The 21,105-nt window shown below is 35.8% G+C and overlaps 1 protein-coding gene and 1 long non-coding RNA gene across 2 annotated transcripts in view; one reads left to right on the top strand and one right to left on the bottom strand.

Moving 5' to 3' along the window:
- The window catches only part of HIBADH (3-hydroxyisobutyrate dehydrogenase), an 81,675-nt gene extending 80,787 nt beyond the window's left edge, over nucleotides 1–888 (bottom strand). The window contains exon 1 of the mRNA XM_034069177.1: nucleotides 781–888. Coding sequence (XP_033925068.1) covers nucleotides 781–850 — 70 coding nt within the window. The 5' untranslated portion in view covers nucleotides 851–888. The remainder of the gene's footprint in view (nucleotides 1–780) is intronic.
- Nucleotides 889–1,193: 305 nt separating this feature from the next.
- Nucleotides 1,194–21,105, top strand: part of LOC115945745 (uncharacterized) — a 35,595-nt gene continuing 15,683 nt past the window's right edge. The window contains exons 1-2 of the long non-coding RNA XR_004079993.2: nucleotides 1,194–1,344; nucleotides 1,980–2,221. This is a non-coding gene — a long non-coding RNA (uncharacterized lncRNA). The remainder of the gene's footprint in view (nucleotides 1,345–1,979; nucleotides 2,222–21,105) is intronic.

Raw genomic sequence — 21,105 nt, 5'->3', positions numbered from 1 at the left:
TAGGCTGCTATCCAAATGATACTGAAAAGGGTACTAAAGGTATATTTTCAATCATTTGGTTCAGCAGTGGAAACAGTGCTAAAAAACAATAGCATTATTTTCAGGACTCTGAGAAGGGAAAACATCTAGGGCCTGTTCTGGAAATGTATTTAGTATTTTCTTACACTTCGCTTACACCGACAGGACATTTAAATGTGTCTGCTCCTTCCACTGCCTGTGAACCAACCATATATGCGAGGGACTGCCTGTGGAGCTGGAACAGGGGAAGCGCTGCTTGATTTACCTTCAATTTAAGGAAAATAATCATATACAATGATAGAGAAGGTCGAACACCCCAAATCTAAGTCACAGGTACTGCCAACACGTCACTGGTGCCACAGGAACTACTCGTGGGCTCTGATAATTCCCAGGCATGCTATTTTAAGCAAATGGATGAAAACATTTACTGAGCCGAGCCACTCGGAAGCCCCAGCACGGCCCCACATAACGCGGAAGCGGGAGCCGCTTCCCGGGAGCGCGCCAGGCCACTGACGACCCTCGGCGCTGCCCTGTGGGGTCCGTCCTCGGGCGTCCTGCACAGGCAGGCGGCTCCGGGGCTGGCCCCGCTCCAGCTGACCGCTGCATAGGGCCCCTGGGTGCGGAGGGCCCGTGGCCACCAAGGGTAGCGCAGCGGCAGCGCTCCCCGGCCGAGCCCTGGGGAAGGCCCGGCTTTTCCCCTCCCGGCAACGACCACCCGGCGGGCAGAGAGGACTCGCTGGTGCCGAGGGGAGGGGTCCTTACCCATCGCCGCGACCCGCCTGTGCCAGCGCCACCAGCCCGCAGGTCCCCCGCGCACCACAGCCGCGGCCATGCTGCGCCCCGCGCCGAGTGACCTCCGGCCAGCACCACCCGCCCAGCACCTCCCAACCCACCGCCGCCGCCCGCCACCGCCAGCGCGCTGCGAGCGGCAGCTGCCGCAGCCAACCACAGACTTCCCTTGGCGGAGCCTAGCCAATGGGAGCACAAAACCACCTCCCCGCGGCCGGCCAGCCCCGCCCGCTGCCCAGTGACGGATGGGGGCGGGCTCGCTCTCCGCGGCCGGTGCTCGGAGTGGGGCGGGCCGGGGGCCGGGCAGGGGCTGGGGCTGCTTATTGGGGCTGCGGGGCCGTGGGGTGGTGGGGAGTTGGGGTTGTGTATCGGGGCGCCCTCGGGGGGTGTTTCCTTCCAGCCGTTCTCGGCTGCGCCTTCCCGTTGCGGCCTCTCCTTCCTGTGTCGCCGTTGAGGTGGAGGGGAGGGTCCGGTTCATGGTGCGAGACTTGCGGGGACGCACGGACCGTGCAGTATGGCGTAAACTGCGCCCTCGGGGTGAGGGAAAAGGGCACCTCGTACTGCTTTTGCTGAGTCAGCACATAGGCGTTGGAGCTTGTGAATGGCTTCGTCGTTGTGATGGGTTGGCCCTGGCTGGACGGCTGGTGCCCAGCAAAGCTGCTCTCACGGAACAGGAGAGAAAATACAACGAAAGGCTCGTGTGTCAAGAGAAGGAATAGGGGAGATCATCCAGCCGTTACCAGCATGGGCAACACAGACTCGGGGGGGGAGAGGGGGAGGGAATTCATTTATTGGCATACAAATCTGAAAGTAGGATAATGAGAAATAAAACACCCTCTACCCCTTCCTTCTTTACTGTTAGGGTGGTGAGGTACTGGAATGGGTTGCCCAGGGAGGTAGTGAATGCTCCATCCCTGGCAGTGTTCAAGATCAGGTTGGATGAAGCCTTGAGTGGTAACTGTTTAGCGTGAGGTGTCCCTGCCCATGGCAGGGGGGTTGGAACTAGCTGATTTTGAGGTCCTTTCCAATCCTAACTATTCTATGATTCTATGATTCTTCCTGGGCTCAAACTTACTCCCAATTTTCTCTACTTCCCCCTCCTTCAGCAGCACAGGGGGACAGGGAATGGGGGTTTCAGTCAGCTCATGATATGTTTTCTCCTTCCTTTTCAGGGGAGGACTCCTCACACTCTTCCCCTGCTCCAGTGTGGGGTCCCACCCACAGGAGACAGCACTCCATGAACTTCTCCAATGTGAATCCTTCCCACAGGCTGCAGTTCTTCACAGGCTGCTCCTGAGTAGGTCCCCTCCATGGGGTGGATCCTTCAGGAACAGACTGTTCCAGTGTGGGTCACCTCCAGGGTCACAACTCCTGTCAACAAACCTGCTGCAGCTCAGGCTCCTCTCTCCACAAGGTAAGAAGTCCTGCCAGGAGCCTACTCCAGCACATGCTTCCCATGGTATCACAGCCTGCTTTGGGCATCCCCCTGCTCCATCGAGGGGTCCTACAGGTGCTGCAGGTAGATACCTGCTCCTCATAGACTTCCATTTGCTGCAGGGGCACAGACTTTCAGGAGACAAATCTGCCTTGGAACCTGCACTGCAGATAGCCCCTCAGAGCTACATCACAGCTTGTCACACAGAACTATATGCATAACATACCATAGCTCTTCTGTTCTATTCTGTTCCATTCTCCTTGGCAATGTTCAAGGCCAGGTTGGGCAGTCTTGGGTGACATGGTTTAGTCTGTGGTGTCCCTGCCTGTGGCAGGGGAGTTGGAACTAAATGAGTTTAAGGTCCTTTCCAACCCTGACTATTCTGTGATTCTATTCCCTTCCATTCCATTCCATTCCTGGCACTCACAGTCGTGAGTGGTATCATGATGAGACCATTATCTACCTGAAATGCCAAGAGGTTTTCAGCACCAAAAACACCATCAAAGGCACAAATCACACACAAATCAGGTTAAAGGTGGAAAGAGTATTTAATTTATTAATAAATAAAGTTATTTTATCTCAGTTTGGGTTAGGTTAGATTACGTTAGGTAATTACTTTAGACTTCAGCTTATCTTAGACATTAGTTTACCTTGCACTTTCAGTTACTTTAGACTTTATCTTACCTTAGACTTCGGCTTGCCTTAGACTTTCAGTTACCATAGATTTTAGCGTCACTTAGACTTCAGCTTAGATTAGACTTTAGTTTACCTTAGACTATTGCATAGCTTAGACTTTTCCATAGCTCAGACATTAGGTTACCTTAGACATCATCTTAGGTTAGACTTCAAGTTACCTTAGACTTTAGCTTATCTTAGACTTTACGTTATCGTAGAATACATCTTAGCTTAGAGTTTAGGTTACCTTACACTTTATCTTAGATTAGACTTTATCTTAACATAAACGTTAATTTACCATGCACCTTCAGTTACCTTAGACTTCAGCTTATATTAGAATATACCTTGGCTGAGACTTTCAGTTACCATAGACTTTAGCATTGCTTAGACTTCATCTTAGCTTAGACGTTATGTAACCTCAGACTTTTGCATACCTTAGACTTTAGGATATCTTAGACTTCATCTTAGCTTAGACTTTAGGTTACCTTATACTTTAGCTTAGCTTAGACATTAGTTACGTTATGCTTTACCTCAGCTTAGACTTTAGGTTACCATATATTTCAGTTCAGCTAAGAATTTAGGTTACCATATACTTCAGTTTAGCTTAGACTTTGGTTACCTTATGCTTTAGCTTAGCTTAGACTTTAGGTTACCTTATACTTTAGGTTAGATTTGACATTAGTTACCTTATACTTCAGCTTAGCTTAGACTTTAGGTCACCTTATACTTTAGCTTAGCTTAGATGATAGGTACCTTATGCTTTAGCTTAGCTTTGACTTTAGGTTACCTTATGCTTTAGCTTAGCTTAGACTTTAGGATACCTTATACTTTAGTTGAGCTTAGACTTTATGTTACCTTATACTTTAGTTTATCTTAGACTTCAGGTTACCTTATAATTTAGCTTAGCTTAGACTTTAGTTACTTTATGCTTTAGCTTAGCTTAGACTTTAGGTTACCTTATACTTTCGTCTAGCTTAGACTTTAGGTTACCTTATGCTTTAGCTTAGCTTAGACTTTAGGTTACCTTATACTTTAGCTTAGCTTAGACTCTAGTTACCTTATGCTTTAGCTTAGCTTAGACTTTAGGTTACCTTATGCTTTAGCTTAGCTTAGACTTTAGGTTACCTTATGCTTTAGCTTAGCTTAGACTTTAGGTTAACTTATACTTCAGCTTTGCTTAGACTCTAGTTACCTTATGCTTTAGGTAATGTTAGACTTTAGGTTACCTTATACTTTATCTTAGCTTAGACATTAGGTTTACTTATGCTTTAGCTTAGCTTAGACCTTAGGTTACCTTATACTTTAGCTTAGCTTAGACTTTAGTTTACCTTATGCTTTATCTTAGCTTAGACTTTAGGATACCTTATACTTTAGCTTAGCTTAGACTTTATGTTACCTTATACTTTAGTTCAGCTTAGACTTTAGGTTACCTTATACTTTAGGTTAGATGAGACTCTAGTTTCCTTATGCTTTACTTAGCTTAGTCTTTAGGTTACCTTATAATTTAGCTTAGCTTTGACTTTAGTTACCTTATGCTTTAGCTTAGCTTAGGCTTTAGATTTACTTATGCTTTACCTTATCTTAGACTTTAGGTTACCTTATACTTTAGTTGAGCTTAGACTTTAGTTTACCTTATGCTTTAGCTTAGCTTAGACTTTAGGTTAACTTATACTTTAGCTTTGCTTAGACTCTAGTTACCTTATGCTTTAGGTAATGTTAGACTTTAGGTTACCTTATACTTTATCTTAGATTAGACATTAGGTTTACTTATGCTTTAGCTTAGCTTAAACTTTAGGTCACCTTATGCTTTAGCTTATCTTAGACTTTAGGTTAGATTATACTTTAGTTGAGCTTAGACTTTAGTTTACCTTATACTTTAGCTTTGCTTAGACTCTAGTTACCTTATTCTTTAGGTTAGGTTAGACTTTAGGTTACCTTATACTTTATCTTAGCTTAGACTGTAGGTTACCTTAGCTTTGCTTAGACTCTAGTTACCTTATGCTTTATTTAAGGTTAGACTTTAGGTTACCTTATACTTTATCTTAGCTTAGATATTAGGTTTATTATGCTTTAGCTTAGCTTAGACCTTAGGTTACCTTATACTTTAGCTTAGCTTAGACTTTAGGTCACCTTATGCTTTAGCTTATCTTAGACTTTAGTTTACCTTATACTTTACTTCAGCTTAGACTTTAGTGTACCTTATGCTTTAGCTTAGCTTAGACTTTAGGTTAACTTATACTTTAGCTTTGCTTAGACTCTAGTTACCTTATGCTTTAGGTTAGGTTAGACTTAAGGTTACCTTATACTTTATCTTAGCTTAGACATTAGGTTTACTTATGCTTTAGCTTAGCTTAGACCTTAGGTTACCCTATACTTTATCTTAGCTTAGACTTTAGTTTACCTTATGCTTTATCTTAGCTTAGACTTTAGGATACCTTATACTTTAGCTTAGCTTAGACTTTAGGTCACCTTATGCTTTAGCTTATCTTAGACTTTAGTTTACCTTATACTTTACTTCAGCTTAGACTTTAGTGTACCTTATGCTTTAGCTTAGCTTAGACTTTAGGTTAACTTATACTTTAGCTTTGCTTAGACTCTAGTTACCTTATGCTTTAGGTTAGGTTAGACTTTAGGTTACCTTATACTTTATCTTAGCTTAGACATTAGGTTTACTTATGCTTTAGCTTAGCTTAGACCTTAGGTTACCTTATACTATAGCTTAGCTTAGACTTTATGTTACCTTATACTTTAGTATAGCTTAGAATTTAGGTTACCTAATACTTTAGGTTAGCTTAGACTTTAGGTTACCTTATACTTTAGGTTAGATTAAACTCTAGGTTCCTTATGTTTTAGCTTAGCATAGTCTTTAGGTTACCTTATAATTCAGCTTAGCTTTGACTTTAGTTACCTTATGCTTCAGCTTAGCTTAGGCTTTAGGTTACCTTATGCTTTAGCTTAGCTTAGACTTTAGGTTTATTTATGCTTTACCTTAGCTCAGACTTTAGGTTACCTTATTCTTTAGCTTATCTTAGACTTTAGGTTACCATATACTTTAGTTGAGCTTAGACTTTAGTTTACATTATGCTTTAGCTTAGCTTAGACTTTAGGTTAACATATACTTTAGCTTTGCTTAGACTCTAGTTACCTTATGCTTTAGGTTAGGTTACACTTTAGGTTACCTTATACTTTATCTTAGCTTAGACATTAGGTTTAATTATGCTTTAGTTAGCTTAGAACTTAGGTTACCTTATACTTTAGCTAAGCTTAGACTTTAGGTTACCTTATGCTTTCTCTTAGCTTAGACTTTAGGATACCTTATACTTTAGCTTAGCTTAGACTTTATGTTACCTTATGCTTTAGCTTAGGTTAGTCTTTAGGTTACCTTATAATTTAGCTTAGGTTTGACTTTAGTTACCTTATGCTTTAGCTTAGCTTAGGCTTTAGGTTACCTTATGCTTTAGCTTAGCTTAGGCTTTAGGTTACCTTATGCTTTAGCTTAGCTTAGACTTTAGGTTTACTTATGCTTTACCTTAGCTTAGACTTTAGGTTACCTTATGCTTTAGCTTAGTTTAGACTTTAGGTTACCTTATGCTTTAGCTTATCTTCGACTTTAGGTTACCTTATACTTTAGTTGAGCTTAGACTTTAGTTTATCTTATGCTTTACCTTAGCTTAGGCTTTAGGTTAACTTATACTTTAGCTTTGCTTAGACTCTAGTTACCTTATGCTATAGGTTAGGTTTGACTTTAGGTTACCTTATACTTTATCTTAGCTTAGACATTAGGTTTACTTAAGCTTTAGCTTAGCTTAGACCTTAGTTTACCTTATACTTTATCTTAGCTTAGACTTTAGGTTACCTTATGCTTTATCTTAGCTTAGACTTTAGGATACCTTATACTTTAGCTTAGCTTTGACTTTATGTTACCTTATACTTTAGTTTAGCTTAGACTTTAGGTTACCTTATACTTTAGGTTAGATTAGACTCTAGGTTCCTTATGCTTTAGCTTAGCTTAGTCTTTAGGTTACCTTATAATTTAGCTTAGCTTTGACTTTAGTTACCTTATGCTTTAGCTTAGCTTAGGCTTTAGGTTACCTTATGCTTTACCTTAGCTTAGACTTTAGGTTACCTTATACTTTAGTTGAGCTTAGACTTTAGTTTACCTTATGCTTTAGCTTAGCTTAGACTTTAGGTTACCTTAGCTTTGCTTAGACTCTACTTACCTTATGCTTTAGGTAAGGTTAGACTTTAGGTTACCTTATACTTTATCTTAGCTTAGACATTAGGTTTACTTGTGCTTTAGCTTAGCTTAGAACTTAGGTTACCTTATACTTTAGCTTAGCTTAGACTTTAGGTTACCTTATTCTTTAGCTTATCTTCGACTTTAGGTTACCTTATAATTTAGTTGAGCTTAGACTTTAGTTTACCTTATCCTTTACCTTAGCTTAGACTTTAGGTGAACTTATACTTTAGCTTTGCTTAGACTCTTGTTACCTTATGCTATAGGTTAGGTTAGACTTTAGGTTACCTTATACTTTATCTTAGCTTAGACTGTAGGTTACCTTAGCTTTTCTTAGAATCTAGTTACCTTATGCTTTAGGTAAGGTTAGACTTTAGTTTACCTTATGCTTTATCTTAGCTTAGACTTTAGGTGAACTTATACTTTAGCTTTGCTTAGACTCTAGTTACCTTATGCTTTAGGTTAGGTTAGACTTTAGGTTACCTTATACTTTATCTTAGCTTAGACATTAGGTTTACTTATGCTTTAGCTTAGCTTAGACCTTAGGTTACCTTGTACTATAGCTTAGCTTAGACTTTATGTTACCTTATACTTTAGTATAGCTTAGAATTTAGGTTACCTAATACTTTAGGTTAGCTTAGACTTTAGGTTACCTTATACTTTAGGTTAGATTAAACTCTAGGTTCCTTATGCTTTAGCTTAGCATAGTCTTTAGGTTACCTTATGCTTTAGCTTAGCATAATCTTTAGGTTACCTTATAATTCAGCTTAGCTTTGACTTTAGTTACCTTATGCTTCAGCTTAGCTTAGGCTTTAGGTTACCTTATGCTTTAGCTTAGCTTAGACTTTAGGTTACCTTATGCTTTAGCTTAGTTTAGACTTTAGGTTACCTTATGCTTTAGCTTATCTTAGACTTTAGGTTACCTTATACTTTAGTTGAGCTTAGACTTTAGTTTACATTATGCTTTAGCTTAGCTTAGACTTTAGGTTAACATATACTTTAGCTTTGCTTAGACTCTAGTTACCTTATGCTTTAGGTTAGGTTAGACTTTAGGTTACCTTATACTTGATCTTAGCTTAGACTGTAGGTTACCTTAGCTTTTCTTAGAATCTACTTACCTTATGCTTTAGGTAAGGTTAGACTTTAGGTTACCTTATACTTCATCTTAGCTTAGACATTAGGTTTAATTATGCTTTAGTTAGCTTAGACCTTAGGTTACCTTATACTTTAGCTAAGCTTAGACTTTAGTTTACCTTATGCTTTCTCTTAGCTTAGACTTTAGGATACCTTATACTTTAGCTTAGCTTAGACTTTATGTTACCTTATGCTTTAGCTTAGCTTAGTCTTTCGGTTACCTTATAATTTAGCTTAGGTTTGACTTTAGTTACCTTATGCTTTAGCTTATCTTAGGCTTTAGGTTACCTTATGCTTTAGCTTAGCTTAGACTTTAGGTGAACTTATACTTTAGCTTTGCTTAGACTCTAGTTACCTTATGCTTTAGGTTAGGTTAGACTTTAGGTTACCTTATACTTTATCTTAGCTTAGACATTAGGTTTACTTATGCTTCAGCTTAGCTTAGACCTTAGGTTACCTTATACTATAGCTTAGCTTAGACTTTATGTTACCTTATACTTTAGTATAGCTTAGAATTTAGGTTACCTAATACTTTAGGTTAGCTTAGACTTTAGGTTACCTTATACTTTAGGTTAGATTAAACTCTAGGTTTCTTATGCTTTAGCTTAGCATAGTCTTTAGGTTACCTTATAATTCAGCTTACCTTTGACTTTAGTTACCTTATGCTTCAGCTTAGCTTTGGCTTTAGGTTACCTTATGCTTTAGCTTAGCTTAGACTTTAGGTTTATTTATGCTTTACCTTAGCTCAGACTTTAGGTTACCTTATGCTTTAGCTTATCTTAGACTTTAGGTTACCTTATACTTTAGTTGAGCTTAGACTTTAGTTTACATTATGCTTTAGCTTAGCTTAGACTTTAGGTTAACATATACTTTAGCTTTGCTTAGACTCTAGTTAACTTATGCTTTAGGTTAGGTTAGACTTTAGGTTACCTTATACTTTATCTTAGCTTAGACGTTAGGTTTACTTGTGCTTTAGCTTAGCTTAGAGCTTAGGTTACCTTATACTTTAGCTTAGCTTAGACTTTAGGTCACCTTATGCTTTAGCTTATCTTAGACTTTAGGTTTCCTTGTACTTTAGTTGAGCTTAGACTTTAATTTACCTTATGCTTTATCTTAGCTTAGACTTTAGGTGAACTTATACTTTAGCTTTGCTTAGACACTAGTTACCTTATGCTTTAGGTTAGGTTAGACTTTAGGTTACCTTATACTTTATCTTAGCTTAGACATTAGGTTTACTTATGCTTTAGCTTAGCTTAGACCTTAGGTTACCTTGTACTTTAGCTTAGCTTAGACTTTAGTTTACCTTATGCTTTATCTTAGCTTAGACTTTAGGTGAACTTATACTTTAGCTTTGCTTAGACTCTAGTTACCTTATGCTTTAGGTTAGGTTAGACTTTAGGTTACCTTATACTTTATCTTAGCTTAGACATTAGGTTTACTTATGCTTTAGCTTAGCTTAGACCTTAGGTTACCTTATACTATAGCTTAGCTTAGACTTTATGTTACCTAATACTTTAATATAGCTTAGAATTTAGGTTACCTAATCCTTTAGGTTAGCTTAGACTTTATGTTACCTTATACTTTAGGTTAGATTAAACTCTAGGTTCCTTATGCTTTAGCTTAGCATAGTCTTTAGGTAACCTTATAATTTAGCTTAGCTTTGACTTTAGTTACCTTATGCTTCAGCTTAGCTTAGGCTTTAGGTTACCTTATGCTTTAGCTTAGCTTAGACTTTAGGTTACCTTATGCTTTAGCTTAGCTTAGACTTTAGGTTACCTTATACTTTAGATGAGCTTAGACTTTAGTTTACATTATGCTTTAGCTTAGCTTAGACTTTAGGTTAACATATACTTTAGCTTTGCTTAGACTCTAGTTACCTTATGCCTTAGGTTAGGTTAGACTTTAGGTTACCTTATACTTTATCTTAGCTTAGACATTAGGTTTACTTATGCTTTAGCTTAGCTTAGACCTTAGGTTACCTTATACTTTAGCTTAGCTTAGACTTTAGGTTACCTTATGCTTTATCTTAGCTTAGACTTTAGGATACCTTATATTTCAGCTAAGCTTTGACTTTATGTTACCTTATACTTTAGTTTAGCTTAGACTTTAGGTTACCTTATACTTTAGGTTAGATTAGACTCTAGGTTCCTTATGCTTTAGCTTAGCTTAGTCTTTAGGTTACCTTATAATTTAGCTTGGCTTTGACTTTAGTTACCTTATGCTTTAGCTTAGCTTAGGCGTTAGGTTACCTTATGCTTTAGCTTAGCTTAGACTTTAGGTTTATTTATGCTTTACCTTAACTCAGACTTTATGTTACCTTATGCTTTAGCTTATCTTAGACTTTAGGTTACCTTATACTTTAGTTGAGCTTAGACTTCAGTTTACCTTATGCTTTAGCTTAGCTTAGACTTTAGGTTACCTTATACTTTAGCTTAGCTTAGACTTTAGGTTACCTTAGCTTTGCTTAGACTCTAGTTACCTTATGCTTTAGGTAAGGTTAGACTTTAGGTTACCTTATACTTTATCTTAACTTAGACATTAGGTTTACATGTGCTTTAGTTTAGCTTAGAGCTTAGGTTACCTTATACTTTACCTTAGCTTAGACTTTAGGTCACCTTATGCTTTAGCTTATCTTAGACTTTAGGTGATCTTCTACTTTAGCTTTGCTTAGACTCTAGTTACCTTATGCTTTAGGTTAGCTTAGACTTTAGGTTACCTTATACTTTATCTTAGCTTAGACATTAGGTTTACTTATGCTTTAGCTTAGCTTAGACCTTAGGTTACCTTATACTTTAGCTTAGCTTAGACTTTAGTTTACCTTATGCTTTATCTTAGCTTAGACTTTAGGATACCTTATACTTCAGCTAAGCTTTGACTTTATGTTACCTTATACTTTAGGTTAGATTAGACTCTAGGTTCCTTATGCTTTAGCTTAGCTTAGTCTTTAGGTTACCTTATAATTTAGCTTGGCTTTGACTTTAGTTACCTTATGCTTTAGCTTAGCTTAGGCTTTAGGTTACCTTATGCTTTAGCTTAGCTTAGACTTTAGGTTTATTTATGCTTTACCTTAACTCAGACTTTATGTTACCTTATGCTTTAGCTTATCTTAGACTTTAGGTTACCTTATACTTTAGTTGAGCTTAGACTTTAGTTTACCTTATGCTTTAGCTTAGCTTAGACTTTAGGTTACCTTATACTTTAGCTTAGCTTAGACTTTAGGTTACCTTAGCTTTGCTTAGACTCTAGTTACCTTATGCTTTAGGTAAGGTTAGACTTTAGGTTACCTTATACTTTATCTTAGCTTAGACATTAGGTTTACTTGTGCTTTAGTTTAGCTTAGAGCTTAGGTTACCTTATACTTTAGCTTAGCTTAGACTTTAGGTCACCTTATGCTTTAGCTTATCTTAGACTTTAGGTGATCTTATACTTTAGCTTTGCTTAGACTCTAGTTACCTTATGCTTTAGGTTAGCTTAGACTTTAGGTTACCTTATACTTTATCTTAGCTTAGACATTAGGTTTACTTATGCTTTAGCTTATCTTAGACCTTAGGTTACCTTATACTTTAGCTTAGCTTAGACTTTAGTTTACCTTATGCTTTATCTTAGCTTAGACTTTAGGATACCTTATACTTTAGCTTAACTTAGGCTTTATGTTACCTTATACTTTAGTTTAGCTTAGACTTTAGGTTACCTCATACTTTAGGTTAGATTAGACTCCAGTTTCCTTATGCTTTAGCTTAGTTTAGTCTTTAGGTTAGGTTATAATTTAGGTTAGCTTTGACTTTAGTTACCTTATGCTTTAGCTTAGCTTAGGCTTTAGGTTACCTTATGCTTTAGCTTAGCTTAGACTTTCGGTTTACTTATGCTTTACCTTAGCTTAGACTTTAGGTTACCTTATAGTTTAGTTGAGCTTAGACTTTAGTTTACCTTATGCTTTAGCTTAGCTTTGAGTTTAGGTTAACTTATACTTTAGCTTTGCTTAGACTATAGTTACCTTATGCTTTAGGTTAGGTTAGACTTTAGGTTACCTTATACTTTATCTTAGCTTAGACTTTAGGTTACCTTAGCTTTGCTTAGACCCTAGTTACCTTATGCTTTAGGTAAGGTTAGACTTTAGGTTACCTTATACTTTAGCTTAGCTTAGACTTTAGGTCACCTTATACTTTAGTTGAGCTTAGACATTATGTTACCTTATGCTTTAGCTTATCTTAGACTTTAGGTTACCTTATACTTTAGTTGAGCTTAGACTTTAGTTTACCTTATGCTTTATCTTAGCTTATACTTTAGGATACCTTATACTTTACCTTAACTTAGGCTTTATGATACCTTATGCTTTAGTTTAGCTTAGACTTTAGGTTACCTTACACTTTAGGTTAGATAAGACTCTAGTTTCCTTATGCTTTAGCTTAGCTTATTCTTTAGGTTACCTTATGCTTTAGCTTAGCTTACAGTTTCGGTTTACTTATGCTTTACCTTAGCTTAGACTTTAGTTTACCTTATGCTTTAGCTTAGCTTAGACTTTAGGTTGCCTTATGCTTTAGCTCATCTTAGACTTTAGGTTACCTTATACTTTAGTTGAGCTTAGACTTTAGTTTACCTTATGCTTTAGCTTAGCTTTGACTTTAGGTGAACTTATACTTTAGCTTTGCTTAGACTACAGTTACCTTATGCTTTAGGTTAGGTTAGACATTAGGTTACCTTATACTTTATCTTAGCTTAGACTTTAGGTTACCTTATGCTTTAGCTTAGCTTTGACTTTAGGTTAACTTATACTTTAGCTTTGCTTAGACTCTAGTTACCTTATGCTTTAGGTAATGTTAGACTTTAGGTTACCTTATACTTTATCTTAGCTTAGACATTAGGTTTACTTATGCTTTAGCTTAGCTTAGACCTTAGGTTACCTTATACTTTAGCTTAGCTTAGACTTTAGGTCACCTTATGCTTTAGCTTATCTTAGACTTTAGCTTACCTTATACTTTAGTTGAGCTTAGACTTTAGGTTACCTTATGCTGTAGCTTAGCTTAGACTTCAGGTTAACTTATACTTTAGCTTTGTTTATACTCTAGTTACCTTATGCTTTAGGTTAGGTTAGACTTTAGGTTACCTTATACTTTATCTTAGCTTAGACATTAGGTTTACTTATGCTTTAGCTTAGCTTAGACCTTAGGTTACCTTATACTTTAGCTTAGCTTAGACTTTATGTTACCTTATACTTTAGTATAGCTTAGAATTTAGGTTACCTAATACTTTAGGTTAGCTTAGACTTTATGTTACCTTATACTTTAGGTTAGATTAAACTCTAGGTTCCTTATGCTTTAGCTTAGCATAGTCTTTAGGTAACCTTATAATTTAGCTTAGCTTTGACTTTAGTTACCTTATGCTTCAGCTTAGCTTAGGCTTTAGGTTACCTTATGCTTTAGCTTAGCTTAGACTTTAGGTTACCTTATGCTTTAGCTTAGCTTAGACTTTAGGTTACCTTATACTTTAGATGAGCTTAGACTTTAGTTTACATTATGCTTTAGCTTAGCTTAGACTTTAGGTTAACATATACTTTAGCTTTGCTTAGACTCTAGTTACCTTATGCCTTAGGTTAGGTTAGACTTTAGGTTACCTTATACTTTATCTTAGCTTAGACATTAGGTTTACTTATGCTTTAGCTTAGCTTAGACCTTAGGTTACCTTATACTTTAGCTTAGCTTAGACTTTAGGTTACCTTATGCTTTATCTTAGCTTAGACTTTAGGATACCTTATATTTCAGCTAAGCTTTGACTTTATGTTACCTTATACTTTAGTTTAGCTTAGACTTTAGGTTACCTTATACTTTAGGTTAGATTAGACTCTAGGTTCCTTATGCTTTAGCTTAGCTTAGTCTTTAGGTTACCTTATAATTTAGCTTGGCTTTGACTTTAGTTACCTTATGCTTTAGCTTAGCTTAGGCTTTAGGTTACCTTATGCTTTAGCTTAGCTTAGACTTTAGGTTTATTTATGCTTTACCTTAACTCAGACTTTATGTTACCTTATGCTTTAGCTTATCTTAGACTTTAGGTTACCTTATACTTTAGTTGAGCTTAGACTTCAGTTTACCTTATGCTTTAGCTTAGCTTTGACTTTAGGTGAACTTATACTTTAGCTTTGCTTAGACTACAGTTACCTTATGCTTTATGTTAGGTTAGACATTAGGTTACCTTATACTTTATCTTAGCTTAGACTTTAGGTTACCTTATGCTTTAGCTTAGCTTTGACTTTAGGTTAACTTATACTTTAGCTTTGCTTAGACTCTAGTTACCTTATGCTTTAGGTAATGTTAGACTTTAGGTTACCTTATACTTTATCTTAGCTTAGACATTAGGTTTACTTATGCTTTAGCTTAGCTTAGACCTTAGGTTACCTTATACTTTAGCTTAGCTTAGACTTTAGGTCACCTTATGCTTTAGCTTATCTTAGACTTTAGCTTACCTTATACTTTAGTTGAGCTTAGACTTTAGGTTACCTTATGCTGTAGCTTAGCTTAGACTTCAGGTTAACTTATACTTTAGCTTTGTTTATACTCTAGTTACCTTATGCTTTAGGTTAGGTTAGACTTTAGGTTACCTTATACTTTATCTTAGCTTAGACATTAGGTTTACTTATGCTTTAGCTTAGCTTAGACCTTAGGTTACCTTATACTTTAGCTTAGCTTAGACTTTATGTTACCTTATACTTTAGTATAGCTTAGAATTTAGGTTACCTAATACTTTAGGTTAGCTTAGACTTTATGTTACCTTATACTTTAGGTTAGATTAAACTCTAGGTTTCTTATGCTTTAGCTTAGCATAGTCTTTAGGTAACCTTATAATTTAGCTTAGCTTTGACTTTAGTTACCTTATGCTTCAGCTTAGCTTAGGCTTTAGGTTACCTTATGCTTTAGCTTAGCTTAGACTTTAGGTTACCTTATGCTTTAGCTTAGCTTAGACTTTAGGTTACCTTATACTTTAGATGAGCTTAGACTTTAGTTTACATTATGCTTTAGCTTAGCTTAGACTTTAGGTTAACATATACTTTAGCTTTGCTTAGACTCTAGTTACCTTATGCCTTAGGTTAGGTTAGACTTTAGGTTACCTTATACTTTATCTTAGCTTAGACATTAGGTTTACTTATGCTTTAGCTTAGCTTAGACCTTAGGTTACCTTATACTTTAGCTTAGCTTAGACTTTAGGTTACCTTATGCTTTATCTTAGCTTAGACTTTAGGATACCTTATATTTCAGCTAAGCTTTGACTTTATGTTACCTTATACTTTAGTTTAGCTTAGACTTTAGGTTACCTTATACTTTAGGTTAGATTAGACTCTAGGTTCCTTATGCTTTAGCTTAGCTTAGTCTTTAGGTTACCTTATAATTTAGCTTGGCTTTGACTTTAGTTACCTTATGCTTTAGCTTAGCTTAGGCTTTAGGTTACCTTATGCTTTAGCTTAGCTTAGACTTTAGGTTTATTTATGCTTTACCTTAACTCAGACTTTATGTTACCTTATGCTTTAGCTTATCTTAGACTTTAGGTTACCTTATACTTTAGTTGAGCTTAGACTTCAGTTTACCTTATGCTTTAGCTTAGCTTTGACTTTAGGTGAACTTATACTTTAGCTTTGCTTAGACTACAGTTACCTTATGCTTTAGGTTAGGTTAGACATTAGGTTACCTTATACTTTATCTTAGCTTAGACTTTAGGTTACCTTATGCTTTAGCTTAGCTTTGACTTTAGGTTAACTTATACTTTAGCTTTGCTTAGACTCTAGTTACCTTATGCTTTAGCTTAGCTTAGGCTTTAGGTTTATTTATGCTTTACCTTAGCTCAGACTTTAGGTTACCTTATGCTTTAGCTTATCTTAGACTTTAGGTTACCTTATACTTTAGTTGAGCTTAGGCTTTAGTTTACATTATGCTTTAGCTTAGCTTAGACTTTAGGTTAACATATACTTTAGCTTTGCTTAGACTCTAGTTAACTTATGCTTTAGGTTAGGTTAGACTTTAGGTTACCTTATACTTTATCTTAGCTTAGACGTTAGGTTTACTTGTGCTTTAGCTTAGCTTAGAGCTTAGGTTACCTTATACTTTAGCTTAGCTTAGACTTTAGGTCACCTTATGCTTTAGCTTATCTTAGACTTTAGGTTTCCTTGTACTTTAGTTGAGCTTAGACTTTAATTTACCTTATGCTTTATCTTAGCTTAGACTTTAGGTGAACTTATACTTTAGCTTTGCTTAGACACTAGTTACCTTATGCTTTAGGTTAGGTTAGACTTTAGGTTACCTTATACTTTATCTTAGCTTAGACATTAGGTTTACTTATGCTTTAGCTTAGCTTAGACCTTAGGTTACCTTGTACTTTAGCTTAGCTTAGACTTTAGTTTACCTTATGCTTTATCTTAGCTTAGACTTTAGGTGAACTTATACTTTAGCTTTGCTTAGACTCTAGTTACCTTATGCTTTAGGTTAGGTTAGACTTTAGGTTACCTTATACTTTATCTTAGCTTAGACATTAGGTTTACTTATGCTTTAGCTTAGCTTAGACCTTAGGTTACCTTATACTATAGCTTAGCTTAGACTTTATGTTACCTTATACTTTAATATAGCTTAGAATTTAGGTTACCTAATACTTTAGGTTAGCTTAGACTTTATGTTACCTTATACTTTAGGTTAGATTAAACTCTAGGTTCCTTATGCTTTAGCTTAGCATAGTCTTTAGGTAACCTTATAATTTAGCTTAGCTTTGACTTTAGTTACCTTATGCTTCAGCTTAGCTTAGGCTTTAGGTTACCTTATGCTTTAGCTTAGCTTAGACTTTAGGTTACCTTATGCTTTAGCTTAGCTTAGACTTTAGGTTACCTTATACTTTAGATGAGCTTAGACTTTAGTTTACATTATGCTTTAGCTTAGCTTAGACTTTAGGTTAACATATACTTTAGCTTTGCTTAGACTCTAGTTACCTTATGCCTTAGGTTAGGTTAGACTTTAGGTTACCTTATACTTTATCTTAGCTTAGACATTAGGTTTACTTATGCTTTAGCTTAGCTTAGACCTTAGGTTACCTTATACTTTAGCTTAGCTTAGACTTTAGGTTACCTTATGCTTTATCTTAGCTTAGACTTTAGGATACCTTATATTTCAGCTAAGCTTTGACTTTATGTTACCTTATACTTTAGTTTAGCTTAGACTTTAGGTTACCTTATACTTTAGGTTAGATTAGACTCTAGGTTCCTTATGCTTTAGCTTAGCTTAGTCTTTAGGTTACCTTATAATTTAGCTTGGCTTTGACTTTAGTTACCTTATGCTTTAGCTTAGCTTAGGCTTTAGGTTACCTTATGCTTTAGCTTAGCTTAGACTTTAGGTTTATTTATGCTTTACCTTAACTCAGACTTTATGTTACCTTATGCTTTAGCTTATCTTAGACTTTAGGTTACCTTATACTTTAGTTGAGCTTAGACTTCAGTTTACCTTATGCTTTAGCTTAGCTTAGACTTTAGGTTACCTTATACTTTAGCTTAGCTTAGATTTTAGGTTACCTTAGCTTTGCTTAGACTCTAGTTACCTTATGCTTTAGGTAAGGTTAGACTTTAGGTTACCTTATACTTTATCTTAACTTAGACATTAGGTTTACATGTGCTTTAGTTTAGCTTAGAGCTTAGGTTACCTTATACTTTACCTTAGCTTAGACTTTAGGTCACCTTATGCTTTAGCTTATCTTAGACTTTAGGTGATCTTCTACTTTAGCTTTGCTTAGACTCTAGTTACCTTATGCTTTAGGTTAGCTTAGACTTTAGGTTACCTTATACTTTATCTTAGCTTAGACATTAGGTTTACTTATGCTTTAGCTTATCTTAGACCTTAGGTTACCTTATACTTTAGCTTAGCTTAGACTTTAGTTTACCTTATGCTTTATCTTAGCTTAGACTTTAGGATACCTTATACTTCAGCTAAGCTTTGACTTTATGTTACCTTATACTTTAGTTTAGCTTAGACTTTAGGTTACCTTATACTTTAGGTTAGATTAGACTCTAGGTTCCTTATGCTTTAGCTTAGCTTAGTCTTTAGGTTACCTTATAATTTAGCTTGGCTTTGACTTTAGTTACCTTATGCTTTAGCTTAGCTTAGGCTTTAGGTTACCTTATGCTTTAGCTTAGCTTAGACTTTAGGTTTATTTATGCTTTACCTTAACTCAGACTTTATGTTACCTTATGCTTTAGCTTATCTTAGACTTTAGGTTACCTTATACTTTAGTTGAGCTTAGACTTTAGTTTACCTTATGCTTTAGCTTAGCTTAGACTTTAGGTTACCTTATACTTTAGCTTAGCTTAGACTTTAGGTTACCTTAGCTTTGCTTAGACTCTAGTTACCTTATGCTTTAGGTAAGGTTAGACTTTAGGTTACCTTATACTTTATCTTAGCTTAGACATTAGGTTTACTTGTGCTTTAGTTTAGCTTAGAGCTTAGGTTACCTTATACTTTAGCTTAGCTTAGACTTTAGGTCACCTTATGCTTTAGCTTATCTTAGACTTTAGGTGATCTTATACTTTAGCTTTGCTTAGACTCTAGTTACCTTATGCTTTAGGTTAGCTTAGACTTTAGGTTACCTTATACTTTATCTTAGCTTAGACATTAGGTTTACTTATGCTTTAGCTTATCTTAGACCTTAGGTTACCTTATACTTTAGCTTAGCTTAGACTTTAGTTTACCTTATGCTTTATCTTAGCTTAGACTTTAGGATACCTTATACTTTAGCTTAACTTAGGCTTTATGTTACCTTATACTTTAGTTTAGCTTAGACTTTAGGTTACCTCATAATTTAGGTTAGATTAGACTCCAGTTTCCTTATGCTTTAGCTTAGTTTAGTCTTTAGGTTAGGTTATAATTTAGGTTAGCTTTGACTTTAGTTACCTTATGCTTTAGCTTAGCTTAGGCTTTAGGTTACCTTATGCTTTAGCTTAGCTTAGACTTTCGGTTTACTTATGCTTTACCTTAGCTTAGACTTTAGGTTACCTTATAGTTTAGTTGAGCTTAGACTTTAGTTTACCTTATGCTTTAGCTTAGCTTTGAGTTTAGGTTAACTTATACTTTAGCTTTGCTTAGACTATAGTTACCTTATGCTTTAGGTTAGGTTAGACTTTAGGTTACCTTATACTTTATCTTAGCTTAGACTTTAGGTTACCTTAGCTTTGCTTAGACCCTAGTTACCTTATGCTTTAGGTAAGGTTAGACTTTAGGTTACCTTATACTTTAGCTTAGCTTAGACTTTAGGTCACCTTATACTTTAGTTGAGCTTAGACATTATGTTACCTTATGCTTTAGCTTATCTTAGACTTTAGGTTACCTTATACTTTAGTTGAGCTTAGACTTTAGTTTACCTTATGCTTTATCTTAGCTTATACTTTAGGATACCTTATACTTTACCTTAACTTAGGCTTTATGATACCTTATGCTTTAGTTTAGCTTAGACTTTAGGTTACCTTACACTTTAGGTTAGATTAGACTCTAGTTTCCTTATGCTTTAGCTTAGCTTATTCTTTAGGTTACCTTATGCTTTAGCTTAGCTTACAGGTTCGGTTTACTTATGCTTTACCTTAGCTTAGACTTTAGTTTACCTTATGCTTTAGCTTAGCTTAGACTTTAGGTTGCCTTATGCTTTAGCTTATCTTAGACTTTAGGTTACCTTATACTTTAGTTGAGCTTAGACTTTAGTTTACCTTATGCTTTAGCTTAGCTTTGACTTTAGGTGAACTTATACTTTAGCTTTGCTTAGACTACAGTTACCTTATGCTTTAGGTTAGGTTAGACTTTAGGTTACCTTATACTTTATCTTAGCTTAGACTTTAGGTTACCTTATGCTTTAGCTTAGCTTTGACTTTAGGTTAACTTATACTTTAGCTTTGCTTAGACTCTAGTTACCTTATGCTTTAGGTAATGTTAGACTTTAGGTTACCTTATACTTTATCTTAGCTTAGACATTAGGTTTACTTATGCTTTAGCTTAGCTTAGACCTTAGGTTACCTTATACTTTAGCTTAGCTTAGACTTTAGGTCACCTCATGCTTTAGCTTATCTTAGACTTTAGCTTACCTTATACTTTAGTTGAGCTTAGACTTTAGGTTACCTTATGCTGTAGCTTAGCTTAGACTTCAGGTTAACTTATACTTTAGCTTTGTTTATACTCTAGTTACCTTATGCTTTAGGTTAGGTTAGACTTTAGGTTACCTTATACTTTATCTTAGCTTAGACATTAGGTTTACTTATGCTTTAGCTTAGCTTAGACCTTAGGTTACCTTATACTTTAGCTTAGCTTAGACTTTATGTTACCTTATACTTTAGTATAGCTTAGAATTTAGGTTACCTAATACTTTAGGTTAGCTTAGACTTTATGTTACCTTATACTTTAGGTTAGATTAAACTCTAGGTTCCTTATGCTTTAGCTTAGCATAGTCTTTAGGTAACCTTATAATTTAGCTTAGCTTTGACTTTAGTTACCTTATGCTTCAGCTTAGCTTAGGCTTTAGGTTACCTTATGCTTTAGCTTAGCTTAGACTTTAGGTTAGCTTATGCTTTAGCTTAGCTTAGACTTTAGGTTACCTTATACTTTAGATGAGCTTAGACTTTAGTTTACATTATGCTTTAGCTTAGCTTAGACTTTAGGTTAACATATACTTTAGCTTTGCTTAGACTCTAGTTACCTTATGCCTTAGGTTAGGTTAGACTTTAGGTTACCTTATACTTTATCTTAGCTTAGACATTAGGTTTACTTATGCTTTAGCTTAGCTTAGACCTTAGGTTACCTTATACTTTAGCTTAGCTTAG

The sequence above is a fragment of the Melopsittacus undulatus genome, chromosome 1, assembly GCF_012275295.1.
Source record: "Melopsittacus undulatus isolate bMelUnd1 chromosome 1, bMelUnd1.mat.Z, whole genome shotgun sequence".
Taxonomy (NCBI): domain Eukaryota; kingdom Metazoa; phylum Chordata; class Aves; order Psittaciformes; family Psittaculidae; genus Melopsittacus; species Melopsittacus undulatus.
Note: the sequence above shows the minus strand (reverse complement) of the source record. Positions and strands in the feature narration are given on the sequence as shown.